This window comes from Rana temporaria, chromosome 3 (genome assembly GCF_905171775.1).
Source record: "Rana temporaria chromosome 3, aRanTem1.1, whole genome shotgun sequence".
NCBI lineage: Eukaryota > Metazoa > Chordata > Amphibia > Anura > Ranidae > Rana > Rana temporaria.
Window position 1 is genome coordinate 105,911,008 of NC_053491.1, and position 19,975 is coordinate 105,930,982.

General features: G+C 43.4%; 1 protein-coding gene across 4 annotated transcripts in view; it reads right to left on the reverse strand.

The window, feature by feature from the left end:
- Positions 1 to 19,975, reverse strand: part of DENND6B (DENN domain containing 6B) — a 76,793-nt gene that overhangs the window by 53,634 nt on the left and 3,184 nt on the right. For 3 of the 4 annotated variants that reach the window (XM_040343194.1, XM_040343193.1, XM_040343197.1), the window contains 3 exons: positions 17,433 to 17,475; positions 14,092 to 14,201; positions 13,268 to 13,348 (listed from right to left, as the gene is read on the reverse strand). In XM_040343194.1, coding sequence (XP_040199128.1) covers positions 13,268 to 13,348; positions 14,092 to 14,201; positions 17,433 to 17,475 — 234 coding nt within the window. The remainder of the gene's footprint in view (positions 1 to 13,267; positions 13,349 to 14,091; positions 14,202 to 17,432; positions 17,476 to 19,975) is intronic. The other variant, XM_040343196.1, reaches the window with a different exon arrangement.

The window sequence follows — 19,975 nt, forward strand, 5'->3', positions numbered from 1 at the left end:
CATGCTTTATTTTTCCCAACTGGTCATCAAAAATCTTTGGGAACCGCTGCTTCAGGGACACCACCCATCCCTCATTATCTCCTAATGGAATGGTAACGGTGTTACAGGGACTTATGGCGATGTCTGGCATACCAAAGTGAGCAATCCAGTCTCTCCCGAATAGAGGGGGTCCCCCATTTTCTAGGATATATAATGGCAGTCTCTTTGTCTGACCCTTGTACAATACTTTTACTTTTGCGTAACCCAGTGGGTGGAGTATCTGCTTTGAGTATGTCTGCAGTTTGATTGGTGTTGGGCGGACAGTTTTTCGGGTCTGAAGTTGTCTCCATTGTTTCTGGGTGATAACTGAAACTGCTGCTCCTGTGTCTACATCCATCCTGAGATTCTTTCCCTCAACGGTTACATCTATAGTCATTGCGGAGGGTGCTGAATGCATATGATGTATGTCTAACCTGTGGAGCACAGCCTCATCCTCTGACTCAGATGATGATGTATATCTTCCCACCATATATGTCTTAGTCTTGGGGTTCAGAGGTTGTTTATCTCGCACCTTCTTGCTACGGCAAACTCGTTTCAGATGGCCGGTCCTACCGCAATTATGACAGGTCTGATCCTTAAACCGGCAGACTTTGTAATCATGGTCTGTATTCCCACAATGGTAGCAAGCTGACTCCCGGCTTGGTGGGGGTCTGTATTTCCAGTTTGCAGCAGTTGGCTTGACTGCTGTTCTGAAAACTTCCTGCTTTACCTCTTCCCTTCTGCTCTGGGGGTTCAATTCCTCTGTATCTTTCACAGCCATTTCCATCACTGAAGCTATCTCAATTGCCTTTGTAAGGGTAAGGTCTTTCTCTGTTAACAGTCTCTTTTGTGTTGACTCACAATTCAGTCCCATGACAAACTTATCTCTCAGTGCAGTAGGTAGGTAGTCCCCAAAAGAACAGGTCGAGGCTAGTCTGCGAAGGGCGAGCACATAAACTTTAATCTCTTCACCTGTCTGTTGCTGCCTCTGATAGAAGCGAAATCTTTCTGCAATCTCTAATGGTTTAGGCTGGAAGTGATCCTCTAGCAGTGTCAGCAGCTCTGCCAATGTCTTAGCTGCTGGTTTTACAGGGGAAAGCAGATCCCTCAGAGTGTCATATGTCTTGGCCCCAACCACTGTCAGAAACACTGCTACTTGCCTGTTGTCTGGGATGACATTTGCACTGAAATACTGTTCCAGTCTCTCAACCCAGGAACTCCAGGATGTCTGTTCTCCATCAAACTCACTTAATGTCCCGATTAATGACATTTTCCTGCTGGGATCTGTGATTGCTTTTATCCAGGTGACAATCCACAATGTCTTTGTCTCTCTCTCAGACTGATAGACACTTTGTAAATCCCATCCTCGTCGCCACTGTTATATCCTCTGTGTTGTGAGGGAGACAAGACTCTGGTCTGGTACAATGGATGTTTATTCAGTACAGACTGTACACTGGAACATGCATCTCAGGACATTACAGGTTATCTCTGCTTTCTACATGTGGTCTCTCTAAGATGGCTACTATACCCCTTGACCCTTGTCATCACTGCTGGGTGGAGCCAGCCTTAAAGTGCCAGTACATGTGAAACCCTTCAGGTATAACACAATCTATAATGCCGTATGAACGTGTTAAAGCTTGACCACGTCGCCGCCCTGCAGATTTGTTCCGGGGTGGCACCAGCTCTCTCTGCCCATGAGGTCGCAAGCGCTCTTGTAGAGTGGGCACAGATCCCATCTGGTGGGACAATCTTTGCATGCAAATAGGCCTCCCTGACGGCTAGCTTTAACCATCTGGCTATCGTGCCCTTTGAGGCTGGATGGCCCCTTCTTTTGCCCCCAAACAAAACAAATAGTGAATCTGATTGTCTGAAGGACTCTGTTATTTTAAGGTAGCATAACAGAGCCCTTCTCACATCTAACATGTGAAAAAACGATTCTTTTTCCCCCCCGAGGGGTTTGAACAAAACATAGGTAGTACAATCTCTTGAGCTCGATTGGCTGCTGAGGCTACCTTTGGTAAGAATGTTGGGTCTGTTCTAAGCACAACCCTATCCGAAAATAAAGAAAAATACGGTTCCCTTATTGACAGGGCCTGTAGTTCGCTCACCCTACGGGCTGAGGTGATAGCGACCAAAAAAAAGAACCTTTAAGGTAGCATCTCTAAGAGAAGCATCACACAAAGGTTCAAAAGGCTTTCCAGCTAAAGCTTTCAAAACAATTGACAAATCCCACTTCGGGAAACCCCTGACCTGTGGCGGCCTAGCCCTCGAGAGGGCTCTAAAGAACCTTGATACCAACGGTTCGGAGGCTATTGATCTTTCTAGGAAGACTGCTAAGGCGGATACTTGCACTTTCAGAGTGCTGACCGCTAACCCCATATCTGCTCCGTTTTGCAAAAATTCTAGGATGGCCCTCAAACTGCTAGGTTCCATGTTAGCAGTGTGACACCAGGACGTAAATACTCTCCAAACTTTAGCGTAGATGGCTCTTGTGACCTTCTTCCTGCTATTTAATAGGGTAGACACTAACCGATCCGAAAACCCCTTATCCTCTAGGATCCTTCTTTCAGAAACCAAGCTGAAAGGGAGAGCCTGGATACGTCCGGATGACACACTGGACCCTGACTCAGAAGATCTGACCTGCAAGGTAGGTGCCAACATGGTCTTGTAGCCATGCTTAGGAGTGTCGAGAACCATGGTCTCTTGGGCCAAAACGGAGCAATCAGGATTACTGGGACTCCCTCCTTCTGAATCTTTCTCAGGACCAGTGGAATCAGTTGGAACAGGGGGAAAGCGAAGGAGAGGCGAAATCCCCAGGGATGCGCCAGGGCATCCACCCCTAAGGAGCCCTCCAGTCTGTTTAGAGAAAAAAACAGAGGTACCTGGGAGTTTTCTCTCGAAGCAAATAAGTCCACCTCTGGTTGACCCCACTTGCTGACTGACTATTTCTGCGAAGACTTCGGGGTTTAGAGACCACTCCGACTCCTGAACCTGACGCCTGCTCAGAAAATCTGCCACCCCATTCAGGGATCCCTTCAGGTGTATTGCCGAGAGGGATCGCAGATTTTTTTCTGCCCATAATAGAGTGCCTTCGGCCAACATCAGCAGGGACTTGCTTCTGGTGCCCCCCTGCCTGTTCAAATACGCTACGGCCGTAGCGTTGTCCGTCAACACCTGGACATGTTGGTCTAGAAGATCCGGAGCAAACCTCTCTAGAGCTAATGAGACTGCTCTCAACTCCCTCCAGTTCGAGGATCGAGCCGATTCCTCCTTTGACCATCGGCCCTGAACAAAGTTCTTTCCCAAATGGGCTCCCCATCCCCAGGCACTGGCATCTGTCGTTATCCTTTCCCCCACCGGAAAGGACCAACTCAGACCTCTCGAGAGAACCCTCTGGTCCTTCCACCAATATAGGGATCTTTTTACCCGAGATGGAATCTTTACTAGACTGTCCAGGGAATTGAGGTTGTGATCCCATGACCTTAACAGAAAACTTTGTAGGCACCGAAAATGCAGCCTTGCCCACTGGATTGCAGGCATGGTTGAGGTTAATAGTCCTAACGCCGCCATTATTTGCCTTATGGATATGGGTTGATAGGACTGAAGTCGAGAGATTGTCTCGTGGACCTTGATCTTTTTTTCTTGGGGCAGAAATATACTTTGGCTCAGAGAGTTCACCTGAAATCCTAGAAACAGAATATCCTGAGCAGGTACCAATGAGGATTTCTGAAGGTTTAGGATCCATCCCAGGGACTCCAGGTGAGTCTGAGCCGTGGCCACGTCTATCAGTAATTTTTCCCTTGACGGGGCAAAAAATAGCAGGTTGTCTAGATATGGTACCACTGCTACTCCCTGTAGCCGCAGCGGGGCCAAGGCTTCCGCCATCACCTTGGTAAACACCCGGGGTGAGGATGAGAGCCCGAAAGGCAGAGCCCTGTACTGCAGATGCTGAACTATCCCCCCTCTCCTTACCGCAAACCTGAGGTATCTTTGGGATTGCGGAGAGATCGGGATGTGCAGGTAGGCGTCCCTTAAATCTATCGACGCCATGAAGCAACCTGGCGTCAATAGATTCCGGACCGAGAAAATAGAGTCCATTTTGAACCTCCTGTACCTGACTGACCTGTTTAAGGGTTTCAGGTTTAAGATCATCCTGAATTTTCCTGTCGCTTTCCTTACCAGGAAAATATGGGAGTAGAAACCCAGGCCTTGTTCTGCCTGAGGTACCTCTATTATTACCCCCTGCTGCCTCAACTCCTTTAAAGAGGATTTCATGGCCAGGGATTTTGCTGGATCCTTCGGGAAATTTGTCACCAGAAATCTTTGGGGTGGAGTTTCTGAAAACTCTATCTCGTAACCCCGGGACAGGGTGGTCAGAATGTACTGATTGGTGGTTATCTCTGACCATCGCGGAAGAAACCTTTGTAATCTTCCGCCAACCCGGGACGCCGAGTCATTGCGTTTTTTGGGGCTGTGCAGGAGGATTGAAAAGGATTCCCTTCTTTTCTTTGGCTTTCTGTGCCCAACCTCTCCTGTCCCCTTGGGGTTTGTTACCCTTATCTTGTGCCCTTTGCTGATGAAAAAAACGTCTAGGGGGCTGCCTTTTCCTTTTGACCGGGAAAGATTTCTTTCTATCTGCGGTCCTGTCCAGGATACTATCTAAGTCTGGACCAAATAAGAGATCTCCTGAGAAAGGGATACCGCAAAGTTTGTTCTTTGATGCAGCATCCCCTGGCCAGGTTTTTAGCCAAAGCGCCCTCCTGGCCGAATTAGCCAGGGCCGCTGACCTTGCTGACATTTTAATGGCCTCCACTGAGGCATCTGCAATGTAGGCTACTGCCGCGGTCAGAGTAGAAAACGATTCCAGAATCTCCTCTTTCGACGAATCAGCCGAAATATGATTCTTCAGCTGATTTGTCCAGAATTCTAGATTCCGGGCAACACAGGTTGTGGCCATGGCGGGCTTTAAACCATTCATGATTGACTGCCAAGATCTTTTGAGGAGGAGATCCATGCGCTTATCCATGGGGTCCCTTAGAACGCCCATGTCCTCAAAGGCTAGGTCCGTGGACCTAGATACTTGCGAAAAAGCCGCATCGAGTTTTGGAATTTTATTCCAAACTGCTGTTTGATCTTCCTCAAAGGGAAAGCGCCTTTTATGTGCTTTAGGGAAAAAGGTTTTTTTCTCTGGGTCCTGCCATTCTCTAACTATGGTCTCAGAAATCACTGAATGGACCGGAATGACCCGCCCCTTTGACTCACCCAGACCCGCATACATGCGGTCATGCAAGGTTAGATCCCTTTTTTCCTCACTCAGGCCTAGAGTTAAATGAATAGCCCTGATTAAGGCGTCCACTTCCTCCAGGGATAGTTTAAATTTTGAGGGGTGCCCCACAGACTCCCCTTCTGACTCCTCTGAGTCCTCGCTGTCTGGTACCTGAGAGCCCCCTTCCCTGGGACCTGCGTCAACTGTTCCCAAAATCAGTTCCGGTACTGACACTGAATCCTGAGAGGATTGGGAAGTGGAGGCTAGAGGGGTGGTAGGCGGAACTAATGACTCACGTAAGGACTGAAATGTGGACAGTAGTTCTTTCTTTGCTGAGGAAATCAGTTCATCCCGCATAGCGGCTGACTCCTCCTGTATCAAAGAATCAATGCATGGTTTACAAAGTGCCTTCTTCCAGCTGTCACTCATCTTAGTTTTACATGATGGGCATCTCTTTTTAGAGTCAGACTTAGCCTGCAAGGAAAAAACAACAGGGAAGAGAAGGCAGGGAGACCTTAGTGAGGAACCCTGTTCACACTTATGGACCCCCATAATAGGTGCACTAGGAAAAAATAAAGACCAACCAGTGCCCAGACAGGCCCCCAAACCACTGGGGGGGAGAAAAAAGATTTTGAGACTGACCATCCACCTTACAGAAAAAAGGAAAAAAAGGCAGAACTCATAAGGAAGGAAAAAAACACTCACTGTGCTGCTTCCCGCCGAGGTCTTGCTGGTGCCTGTGCCTGTCCCCACCGCTGGATTCTCTGCTGTCTCCATCGCAGAATACCAGCGCTTCACTCGTGGCTTCACTGACCGGCTTCCGGAGACTTATAGCGCCGTTGCGCCGGACCGGAAGTGGAAATCGGCACCAGCTCCCGCTCCGCCCCTTCCTGGCCGGCGCGCCGGAAATGACGCATCGGCCAGCGCCCGCGCTGTAAACAGAATGGCGCGAATCGCGCGCGCGGCCGCCGGACGCCATCCCCTGCTGTTTGTGGCTCCACTGAGCACACCTCGCCCGCCTGTAGCACCCGGACCCCGGATGCATGGAAGGGGAAAGCCCGGCTACTACCGTCGCCGAACGGGTAGCTCGGGGAGCGGAGTCTCCCAGGCTCTTAGCCTGTAAAAGGTATGAAAAAACGGGAGTAATCCAGGGCTTCCCTGGCCTCTAAGAACTCCCTTGAAGATGTTCCCTCCGGGTCGGAGGAAACACAAAAACTGAAGTGTGCTGGGAGGAGCCTCCCTTTAAAGTTTGGAATGAAGGTGTTTCCTGTTGGAGAGGGAGGAGCCACTATCTCTCGAGGTGCTGTCCTGAAAGACGCTCTGGGAAATAACCTTGATGAGGGAGGTCAGAAAAGAACAGCCAGACTGCTGTTCTCTGCATCTCTGAACACAAACAAACTTGAATAGGATGTACGTTGTACTACAGCAGCAGAAGACTATGGCAGACTCCACCCCTGGTTTCTAGGAAAATAAGCACACATTGGGATCACCAAACAAATTTGATGAATCTCAATTTCTGATGGGAAGACTAGATCTTCGGGGGTTTACTAAAACTGCCGGACAAAGAATCTGTTGCAGCTGTGCATAAAAACCAATCCGCTTCTAGATTTTATGGTCAAAGCTTAAAGTGGATGTAAACAATGTAGAGTAGATGTCACAATGTCACAATGTAGAGTATAAGATTTCCTATCATCTGTGTCCAGTCTTGCCACACAGAGTTAATCAAGCTCTGAGCAATCCTCTTTTAATGTTAATTTTCACTGAACAGACTTCCAGATAAAACCCTGTCTAAATAGAAAGTCCTTTCCTCTCTCCTTGTTTGAGTGACAGGTTATTTACATATCTAGCTTGGACATGTTTATCATGTTATGTTATATCATAATATGAGGTGATCCACAGTATAAAAAAGTGAGAAATTCACCCCTCCCCCACATAACACACCCTGGTAATATACAATGAACTATAAATCACCTCATATTATGATAAACATAACATATGATAAACATGTCCAAGCTAGATATGTAAAAAAAACTGTCACGCAAAGCAAGGAGAGAGGAAAGGACTTTTTATTTAGACAGGGTTTTATCTGAAAGTCTGTTAATTTTCACTGAACAATAAAAGAGGATTGCTCAGAGCTGGATTAACTCTGTGTGGCAAGACTGGGCACAGGTGATAGGAAATCTGATACTCTACATTGTGACATCAAAAAATATATATATATTTTTTTTTATATATATATTTTTGGGGGTTTACATCCACTTTAATTGAACAAGCTGACGTTTGAAGCCGATTGTTTACTATGCAGAGCTGCAACAGATTCTGTGTAAATTAGTAAATCCCCCCACTGTCTTATTTCAACAGTCCAGGGTGGTGGACATGATGTGGACGGTTTCAATTTGCATACATCAGGCCTTTTAATACCAGCTGAGCATGATTTGTAAGCCAGAATGTAGTGGGTATTGTTGCCAATTCTATTCTCCTCTTTACTGGTACGGATAGGTATAATATAATGGCCACACAGAGTATATAGAGCTATACTGTAAATGGAAAGAGACAGATGAGACGTATCTTTATTTATGTGCAAGTTATTTAATGTATCTCAAATTATCCATATGGTGTTTCTGAAATAAAGTCTGTACTGTATTTATAAACAGATTTATTTAAAACCCCATCCATCCTAGATTTTGATTTTCAAACAAAATACATGCAATTAGCAGCTGCTGACATCTGCTGCAGTCAAGAAGTAAAACGAGCATTCAAGTGCAAAACTATTTGTCAGACAGAAAATCAGCTTCAAACGTTAGCTTGTTCAATTAGGCTTTGACAATTTTTAGTAAATAACCCCCCCCCCCCCCCCCAGTGTGTGCCTTTCTGCAACATTTTCTAAAAATAATGCTGGGAATGAAGGAGGTAAAATTTTTGGCTGTAAAGTATTTTTTGATTGATTTACAAAGCCTTGTTAAACGAATAGACCACTTCCAAGTGTGTCTTCATGTATAACAATGTAGAGTGTATGCCAGCAAGTCATCCAAGCATGGCATGCAACGACTACAGCCAATAAGCATTCACAATTTTCACACAACAAAAAAGAAGCTTCATTATACTTCAGGATCATTTGCTGACCGTGACAATAAGGGACATAGCCAAGGTATCGTATTGTTTGGGTGCAAAGGATCATTACTCTGGAGAAGTTGTTCTTTGACATGTTCATTCACTACTCCAAAATGGTTAGAAAATCTCCTCATTAGTGACTAAAAACGCAGCAATGGGAAGCATCAGATGATCTAGGATCTAATGCTGCTACCCCGATACAATGGGTGACTGTGGGCTCAATTCACTAAGAGTTAAATACTGCATGAGTATTGGTGTTAACATTAAATAGTATTAACTCAAGGGCATGCAATTCACAAATTAACCACTTGCTGACCAGGCTTTTTCTGGCACTTTTTGTTTACAAGTTTAAAGCGGAGCTCCACCCTAAAGGGGAAGTTCCTCTTTAACCACTTAAAGGGGTTGTAAAGGAAAACAATTTTCCCCCTAAATAGCTTCCTTTACCTTAGTGCAGTCCTCCTTCACTTACCTCATCCTTCGATTTTGCTTTTAAATGTCCTTATTTCTTCTAAGAAATCCTCACTTCCTGTTGTTCTGTCTGTAACTACACACCGTAATGCAAGGCTTTCTTCCTGGTGTGGAGAAAGCCTCTTGAGGGGGGGGGGGCAAGCAGGAGTGTCAGGATGCCCACTAACACACAGCTCCTTTCTCTATCTGCAAAGTAGAGAGTGTCCTGACCCTCCTGCTCGCCCCCTCCCCCCTCAAGAGGCTTTCTCCACACCAGGGAGAAAGCCTCTCATTACTGTGTGTAGCTACAGACAGAAGAACAGGAAGTGAGGATTTCTCAGAAGAAATAAGGACATTTAAAAGCAAAATGGAAGGATGAGGTAAGTGAAGGACTGCACCAAGGTAAAGGAAGCCATTTAGGGAAAAAAATGTTTCCTTTACAACCCCTTTAACCACTTCCATACCGCGTCATAGGAAAATTACGGCGGCAGGAACCCCTCGCCGATCCGGGTGGACGTCATATGACGTCCAGCCCTTCTCGCCGCTACTGCGGGCTCCTGGCAGCCCGCAGCACGGCGATCGGTGACGCGGCGAGTCCCTCGGAGACAGCCCGTCCCCGATTACGGTAAATAGCCAATAAAATTGTCTCTTTTACCACGTGACCGGCTGTTTCCAATCACAGCCGGTCACTTGCCTATGAAGGAGGCGCGCGTGCGGCCCCGGGCGCGTGCATCTCGGCGATCGGGCGCGCGCACTGCGGTAATCGGGCATGAGGCAATAAAATTCAGCTCTTTACCACGTGACCGGCTGTGTCCAATCACAGCCGGTCACAAATGTAAACAAACAAAGCTGTAACCGCTGTCTCTGGGCTCTCCTCCTCACACACCGATCCTGTGTGAGGAGAAATCAGAAACAGTGAGTTACAGTTTACAGTGTCCGAATAAAGAGTACCTGTCACCCCCCCCACCAAAAAGTACCCGAGTACCTGTCACCCCCCATCAAGAGTATCTGTCACCCCCCCCCCATCAAAAGTACCTGAGTACCTGTCAACCATCAAGAGTACCTGAGTACCCGTCACCCCCATCAGGAGTACTTGTCGCCTCCATCAGGAGTACCCGAGTACCTGTCGCCTCCATCAGGAGTACCTGAGTACCCGTCGCCCCCATCAGGAGTACCTGTCACCTCCATCAGGAGTACCTGAGTACCCGTCACCCCCATCAAGGGTAATTGTCACCTCCATCAGGATTAACAGAGTACCTGTCACCCCCATAAAAAAGGAATACCCGTCACCCCCATAAAAAAGGAATACCCGTCACCCCCATAAAAAAGGAATACCCGTCACCCCCATCAGAAGTACCCGTCACCCCCATCAGAAGTACCCGTCCCGTGAGCTCCATCAGGAGTACCTGTCCCGTGAGCTCCATCAGGAGTACCTGTCCCGTGAGCTCCATCAGGAGTACCTGTCCCGTGAGCTCCATCAGGAGTACCTGTCCCGTGAGCTCCATCAGGAGTACCTGTCCCGTGAGCTCCATCAGGAGTATCTGTCACCCACCCCCCCCATCAAGAGTACCTGTCACCCCCCCAACAAAAGTACCCGAGTACCTGTCAACCCCTATCAAGAGTACCTGTCACCCCCCATTTTAAAAATTTAAGATAAAAACTAAAAAAAAAAGTGTTTTTTTTTTCAAAATGTTCTCTTTTTGGGGGAATACAAATAAGGATTTTACGGTGAGTACAAAAAAAATCCTTTCTCCGACATCCATGGACGGACACAGCTCCTTAAATCTTGACAAGTGGGTTATGTTCCTGTTCACAAGAGAGGACTAGACAGAAACATGTTAAAGTAACATGTATTTAATGATCTAACATGTTTATGCCTAGTCCTCTCCTGTGAACCGGAACATAACCCACTTGTCAAGATTTAAGGAGCTGTGTCCGTCCATGGACGTGAGAGAAAAGGATTTTACGGTGAGTACAAAAAAATCCTATTTTCTCTTATCGTCCATGGACGGACACAGCTCCTTAAATCTTGACAAGTGGGACTTCCCCAATAAGTGTCAAAAACGAGGGGTGGGAACAGCATCGGTAAAACCAATTTTAACTTCACCCCAAAACAAGCAGAGCTCCTCAACAGAGGAGGTGCAACTTTAAACAGCCGCCTGCAAAACCTAGTGGCCGAAAGAAGCATCAGAAGATGCACTCACAGCAACCATGTAAAATCTGGAAAAAGTGTGAATGGACGACCACCTGTGAGACAGACGCATGATGTCAGAAAACCCAGGAACCACCAATTGCCCTGGTCGAAAGTGCCGTGACCGGAACTGAGGCAGCATACTGCAGGGAGGGGGGTTATGTCTGGAGGGACCGCCCCCTGGGCGGGGCTGTTCAACTCTGTAAAAGTAACATGTATTTAATTATCCAACATGTTTCTGCCTAGTACTCTCCTGTGAACAGGAACATAACCCACTTGTCAAGATTTAAGGAGCTGTGTCCGTCCATGGACGATAAGAGAAATAACAATTTTGTTTGGGTACAACGTCGCACGACCGCACAATTGACAGGTAAAGCGACGCAGTGACGTATCACAAAAAATGGCCTTGTCATTAAGAGGGTAAATCCTTCTGGGGCTGAAATGGTTAAAAAAAAAAAGAAAGTGAAGACGTTGCTCTGGTCTTCCAAGGCCATAGAGTCAAAGGGTTAACTCTTTGATCGCCTATGGCAACAGCCGGCTGTATCGTTTCTCAGGCATACCAGCGAAAACACTAAGCCCAAGAAACGCCAACAGCTGGATTGGGGGGCGCTTCAGAAACCGTTCTGTTAATGAGCTACTCGGACCAGTTTCATGGAAAAGCCAGCCGCCTGCTACAAAAAATAAAATAAAAAATAATAATAATAATAATAATAATAATAATAATAATAATAATAATAATAATAATAATAATAATAATAATAATAATATGGTACCGGGGTTATGGCGGATATCTTCAGCCGTAATCAGGGTAAACCTCTGTTTAATGGTCCTCTTAGATGAAGAACATAGGCAAGATATTCAAGAATATTCCTGAGAGAAACAATTTTTTATAAACATATAACCCTGAAATGGATGCAGCCCTCCCCACTCATGTGTGGTGTGCATCTACCTTAACGTATTCAACCTCTAGAGATTGAGTACCTCTTTTCTATGCCCACAAATCAAGTTAACCTTGATCATAGTGATAGACGCCAAGATCATTGGTATATTCAAAAGAAACTGAACCAACTCAGGGAAACGTTGGTTTGTTATACTGTTTATTTTGTTCCATGGTTTATTGCACGTGCTTGCCTTTTTACTATTGTATGCTGCAAGGATATCTGTATGATATATTGTATGTAATGTCAAGTTTTTGGTACCCTGTCTTTGTACCTCTTTTTGCAATAAACATAGTTAAATAATTAAAAAAAAAACCTGTATATTCAACAAAAAATATAACACGTCTTTAAACGATACCTTTCCATTTCTAATTAAAGTTTAACTAAAATGGAATATATTTGTTTTGGACAGAACAGAAAGGGATTAGCACCCCTGTCAGTTTCATTGCTGTCTGTGCCCCCATTAGAGAGATTCACCCTCTCAATTTGTTCAATTTACTATCATCATTAAAAGAGAAAGTAAAAGAAAATCTCAAATTTGGTTGCGTTGTCCCTAGAAAAGTAGTAAGAGTGGAAATCTACCAATGAAGATATTAGTTCTGGTGACCTGGGAGTCCCCATGGAATTCCCTTAATTTGCAGGAATTTCCTCTCACTTCCTGTTTTGGCTATGGGACAGGAAGTGAATCTAAATCTTCCCAATGGGACACAGATGGCAAAAATAAACTGACAGGGGTTTTGACTTTCTCTTTAAAAAAATTAAAGCTTTGCCTATAGTTCTACTTTAAGGACAAGCATCTTCTAAAACTGCCAAAAATTCAAATATTGCTTCTTTGCAACATGAAAAACAGGAACAAAAATTTTGTGTGTGTAAAGTAATATAAAAAATAAAAACAAGAGGCTTTGTGTACAGCATTTTTGTACAGGACCAACCTAAAATTCTGCTTCTTTTATTAGCTTACAATTTTTCTCAGAATTCTGCAGATTAGTGGAAGTCAAATTATAGGCATCCCCTGCATCCGTTTAGTCTTTACCGAGATGCTTTTTGAGACTACCAGGTAAAGGGATGCATGCAATGCTGTTTTTCTTATTTCTCAAATGGTTATGCTGAATGTAGATCCTCTTGTTGCCCCCATCAGTTTAAGAGGATAAAAAGGTATGACTAACCGTGTCTTCAGAACAAAAAAGTTACAAATCTGAAAAAAAGGCTTGTAAAAATCCTTACAGTGTATATAGTTTACTGGGGAGAGACAGTTTTTTCTCTTAACAAATCTTAACGCCTATTGTAAACACTTACCTTTTGGAAGTAACCTCTTTTCACAGAGCTGTCTTTCACTTGTCTGAAATATACATATCCATAGTAATGGGCGGGATCTCTCTGATAGAATAGAAGAACATGTCACTATATGGATACAATAAAGATTTAGACATAGCCAGCCACACAAGTTACAATCTGATTTTGCAAACCCTGTGCAATCTCCTGTAGATTTACTAACAAAAAGATAGTGGCGGAAGCAATATCTAACAAATCCATTTATATTGCTTATATTAGACAGGGGGACCCTTTACACAACATAGTTGCGATTGTTAGCAAGCTGAAATGGATGGTACAAATGGGTTGTAATGTGTGTAACCAGTTTATGCCATTATTTTTTTTAATTTTGTCAGAAATTTCAGACATTAGAATTTACCTGTATGTATGCTAATTCAACAATATCATCATAACACTAGGCTTATTGTACATTTATTAGGAGTACTCCATATTTATGTTTACTGGGGTGACTTACGTATGCATCTTACACTGTCCCATTATACATTTTTTTGACCACTTTTATTCCCATTACAAGGAATGCCAACATCCCTTGTAATAGAAAGAAGTATGACAGGTCCTTTTTATTGAGGGATCTGGGGTCAAAAATACCCCAGATCTCTCATTTAACTTAAAAGACGAAAAAAGGACATTGCGCAGAACTGTGATTCCATTATCCACCATCCAAGACTTATATTTGTCAATTCTCAGGAGAATTCATGCCGTCTTGTATGCCAAAGGTGGTCCAACACCATTTTAGGTAACTTTAATGTTTCAATGGTATACTGAACACTGTCTGTGTTTGAACTCACCTGTAACGTAACAGGAGCTTCTCTATTGTACTTTTCATTGTCTTGAAATATGCTTCTCTGCCCTGCAGAGCGCCGCATTCGAAAAGTGAATTGTGTGTCACCCAGACATCCTTCAAAACAAAGAAGAAATGTTAGATGCTTAAGATTTGCATTTTGTTTGCCAATTAGAACTTTCAGCCTCTTCTTAAATCCAGGTCTGGATTTAGTAAAAGTAAGAATTACCACACAATGCATGCAGATAAACATAAGGACAACCCTTAAAACATTGACAAATTGAATACATGCAAAAAGACCTGATCCAGGAAAAACAGACAGATAATCTCTTGCGTAGGACCAGCTAAAAGTCAAATCTACTGTATAGCACCACTAATCAGAAATCAGAGCCTGTATACAGTATATGTAGCTGACCCCATGTACAGACATAATTACAAACCAAACATGCAAATAATTTTTTACTATAGGCTTATTACTTTCAAATGAATTTGTAACAAAATAAAATTAAAATAAAACACAATCACTCTAACACTCAATCATGCAAGGTCAGTTAAGTATATGGTTTCTAGCTTTGGATTTTGGAAATATTAATAAAAAAAAAATGTCTTGTGCTTGTTTGCATCAGCATATTAATGTGCTTCAAATAAACTTTGAATCATTCAATTAAATCTTAATTTAGCTTAAAGGAATCGTAAAGGTTTTTTATTTTATGTATAGGTTCCTTTAAGCTAGTGCATTGGTGGCTCACTTACTTTTTCCTTCAATTTCCCTTCTAAATGTTTTTTTCTTTATCTGAATTTCTCACTTCCTGTTCTTTCTCAGTAAGCTTGCCCCCATCATCTGAGCCATTCTGGCTGGGGGTTAGTCAGCCAGAACAGCTTACTGAGGAGGAACATTCAAACAAAGGAAAAAAAAAACATTTAGAAGGGAAATCAAAGTAAAAAGGTAAGTGAACCAACAATGCACTAGCTTAAAGGAACCTATTTAGAAAATAAAAAACAAACCTTTACAATCCCTTTAAAGCGGAACTTTAGCCATAATGACTAATAAATAAAAAATGTCTTTAGCAAGGAACTGGAACATACAGTACAGACCAAAAGTTTGGACACACCTTCTCATTCAAAGAGTTTTCTTTATTTTCATGACTATGAAAATTGTAGATTCACACTGAAGGCATCAAAACTATGAATTAACACGTGTGGAATTATACATAACAAAAAAGTGTGAAACAGCTGAAAATATATTTCCTATTCTGGGTTCTTCCACCTTTTGCAGCAGACACATCTCTAGAACTGTTAAGAGGAGACTGTGTGAATCAGGCCTTCATGGTAGAATATCTGCTAGGAAACCACTGCTAAAGAAAGGCAACAAGCAGACGAGACTTGTTTGGGCTAAAGAACACAAGGAATGGACATTAGACCAGTGAAAATCTGTGCTTTGGTCTGATGAGTCCAAACTTGAGATCTTTGGTTCCAACCCCCGTGTCTTTGTACGACGCAGAAAAGGTGAACGGATGGACTCTACATGCCTGGTTCCCACCGTGAAGCATGGAGGAGGAGGTGTGATGGTGTGGGGGTGCTTTGCTGGTGACACTGTTGGGGGTTTATTCAAAATTGAAGGCATACTGAACCAGCATGGCTACCACAGCATCTTGCAGCGGCATGCTATTCCATCCGGTTTGCGTTTAGTTGGACCATCATTTATTTTTCAACAGGACAATGACCCCAAACACACCTCCAGGCTGTGTAAGGGCTATTTGACCAAGAAGGAGAGTGATGGGGTGCTGCGCCAGGTGACTACCTCTTGAAGCTCATCAAGAGAATGCCAAGAGTGTGCCAAGCAGTAATCAAAGCAAAAGGTGGCTACTTTGAAGAACCTAGAATATGAAATATATTTTCAGTTTCACACTTTTTTGTTATGTATAATTCCACATGTGTTAATTCATAGTTTTGATGCCTTCAGTGTGAATCTACAATTTTCATAGTCATGAAAATAAAGAAAACTCTTTGAATGAGAGGGTGTGTCCAAACTTTTGGTCTGTACTGTACATTCCACATTAATAATTAAAAAAGAAAAGAAAAAGAAAACACACAACACCCTTCATCGTTAGTCAAATCACTTGCCTGTAATGAAGTATTAAAGATAATTTTTTCTCTTCTTGTCCCTGAACTTCTGGCACTGCAGTGGTTAATAGCTTTAGGCGTGCAGGCAGAAGACATTGACTTACGGTGACACATCCACTCCTCCATCATTGATTACACAGCTTCTAACAGGATCTAAATGCGGGAAAGTCGGATCAGTCACAGGATATTATCCCCCATTCGCAGATCCAGCCAGAAGCAGCATAATCAATGAAGAACTTTTATCAATGTAGGAGAAGGAAAGAGGAGTTGTGTCCCTATTGGATCTTCTATACCGCCGTTCTGCCTGAAGATCCTAAGCTGTTAAAGAATAATTCCAGGCATGGGTATTTTATGCATTGTCACATTGGTCCAGCTTAGATTAATGTAATTATGTATATACCATTCCTAGCCGATGAATCTGGAAATCACTGAAGTATACCCTGCTAATCTCCACTTACTTCCAGGCCTTGTGCTAAGCAGCTGTTCTTCTGCATTGTGAATACAAAAGGTTGCCCACTCACACAGGTGCCATTCAGAGGATGCTTTGCCATTCCTGAATAAATGCAAAGCGTTCTCTTATTTGACAAGGTGCAGAACCTAACACCTCTTCACCTTATCCAATCAAAGAATACTTTCAGAAAACGCAAACCATTCTTTGAATGGCGCCTGTGCTGAGAAGCTGACCTTGTGTGTTCATAATGCAGAACAGCCACTAAACACAGGACCTGGAAGCAAGTGGAAATCACTGAAGCAATGGCGTCCACTTCAGTTATTTCCAAAAGCATCAGCCAGGCATCTCCTCCTCCTCTGCTTCACGGGGGCTTCCCCTGCATCTCCTCCTCCTTGGCGGCCAATACGATCGCTTCTCTTCTCAGCTAATCGGTCTCAGGGCCCGCTTGCTGATTGGCCGGGGAGGAGAATCAGGAAGCCAATAGCGAATATTAATATTATTCGCTATCGTCACACAACTGGATGGGCTCAGGGCGCCGTGCTCTAATCAAGGGCTTCTAAAAAAAAAAAAAAAAAAAAAAAAAAAAAAACATTGGAGTCCATGCGTCTGGCTCTTAGCATGTAGATTAGGGGACGGGCCCTTGGACTAGGGGGGGCAAAACAAAAACTTTGTAGTAAAACCCACGAAATATCTTGTTTTGGGTTTCATATTCATCATATTCAAGGACAAATTCTCTACAGTGCTAAATGTTCCTTTAGATATTATCTGCCTACCTGAATAGGAGTCTGGAAAGGACAGGTAGCAAATATTAGTTTTCTGCAAGGAAGGAAACAAAGCAAAAGGAAAGAGAAAGTGTGAGATTCTAATCATGCAAGACAGAACAGAGAGAAACCTGGTCAATAAAGCATTTACTACTCACTTTAACACCTTCCCGCCTGGCCTATAGCAGAATTACAGCCAGGCGGTGGCTTTACTATCCTGACTGGATGTCATACGACGTCCTTCACATTGCACCGCTCGTGCACGCCCCCAGGGCCGCAAAGCGATTGGTGGTGAGCTGTGTCCCTCAGTAAATAGCCGATGGCATAGGCTATTTTCCATGTGATCAGCTGTGTCCAATCACAGCTGATCATGTGTAAACAAACACCGATTATCAGCATTTACTTTCCCCAGCGATGTCTGTGTCTGAGGGAAGTAAAGCAGATATCCGGCTTTCCATGTACAGTGGACATTTACACTGATAATCAGGGCACTGATTATAAGTACAGCCTCATCAACGACCATCAGTACAGCATATCAGTGTCGCCTTATCAGCTTCCATCAGTGCATCCTCATCAGCGCAAAATCACTGCAGAAGAGAAATTACTTATTTGCAAAATTGTTTAACAGAAACAAGGGAAAAGGATTTATTTTTTCAAAATTAAATACCACTGAGTTTTTTAAATAGAAAGCTTGATCTGTCTCAAACAATTATGGGTTATTTCATATGGGCACAGTGTTGCATGACCGTGCAATTGTCGTTTAAAGTGTGACAGTGATACAAATTGGCCTGGGCAGGAAGGGGTGAAAGTACCCTGTATTGAAGTGGTTAAGGAAAGAAAAACTGCATGGATTACTGTGTTATTTCCAGGAACAAAAACAGAACGACTTCACCTCCTCTGCACTTTTTTTTTTAATCCCCTCGAGTGCATCACACACACACACATATACACATATATATATATATATATATATATATATATATATATATATATATATATATATATATATATATATATATATATATATATATATATATATATATATATATATATATATATATATATATATATATATATATATATATATATATATATATATATATATATATATATATATTACAATCTGATTGTACAAGTTCTTTTATTTCTACCAATGAGTGTGGGCCTGCTTAATTGGATACAAACTGGATAAATTAGGTAGAATTTGCATTGTCATGCTATAATCAAACCATTTCACAAGGGTTGTCACACCCCCATGTTCTTCGCTTACCATGGAGAGACAACCCAGTCCTGTCCCCCCTACCGGTATGCATGTGCCGTTTCTGTAGATTGACCTGAAGCCTCCTGGGATATGTAACATAAGTATCCCAGATGGCTGCAGGCTGAATAAAAAAAAAAAAAAAAAAAAGGATTTATATACATATTGGCATATACAGAGCTAATTTCCAGCAGGAAAGCAGGGGGAACGCAGTTCCGCCACCTCCAGCACTGAATGCATGTAATGGCAAGGGATGTAGGGTCTATTGATGCTATCTGCTGGGGATCTATTGTTGTTGGAGGGGTCTATTACTGCTGGTTGGGGGATCAGTTGTTGCTGGGCAGGATCTAGTGATGCTGGCTGCAGGGAGATCGGTTGTTGCTGCTGGGGGGTCTATTGTTGAGGGGGGAGGGGGTAGTTTGTTTGGAAAGTTGGAAAGAAACTGCGCTAAAACACCATAAACAGAAAAAAGTGAAACAAGAGGAAAAGGGGACCTACAACCAAATGACAGTCTATTCACTCTGAGAGCTGCGATTAGCATTTAAACAATAAATACAAGTGAAAAAATGTGAGAAATATATAAATCGTGCTGACTCTAAACATAAAAAACTTTTTAAAAACACAAAACTGTGATTTGAACATGAGTGACATATATGTGTGGCAATCTCAGAACCCCACAGTGTTAATAAACAGTGATATAAGAAATACCAACAAAATAATAAATTCTTTGGTGGCCCATTGTTGCTTTCGGGGGGGGGATCTAGTTTACTGCTTTTCTTGTTATTAATAACAAATTCCCCACAAATGACTTAGTACCACAACCGTTACTTTGTTCTAAAGAGACAGTACTTGGAGTTGGGTAAGGGGTGGAACCAAGGAACGGTGCTCTGAGGTGAGATGAGGGTGGAGAGGGTTTTTTCCTAAATAGCTTCCTTTACCTTAGTGCAGTCCTCCTTCACTTACCTCATCCTTCCATTTTGCTTTTAAATGTCCTTATTTCTTCTGAGAAATCCTCACTTCCTGTTCTTCTGTCTGTAACTCCACACAGTAATGTGAGGCTTTTTCCCTGGTGTGGAGTGTCCTGCTCGCCCCCCCCCCCCCCCAGACTACAGGAGAGTCAGGACCCCCACTAACACACAGCTCCTTTCTCTATCTGCAACGTAGAGAGTGTCCTGACTCTCCTGTAGTTCAAGGGAGTGGGCAAGCACGACTCTCCACACCAGGGAGAAAGCCTTGCATTACTGTGTGGAGTTACAGACAGAAGAACAGGAAGTGAAGATTTCTCAGAAGAAATAAG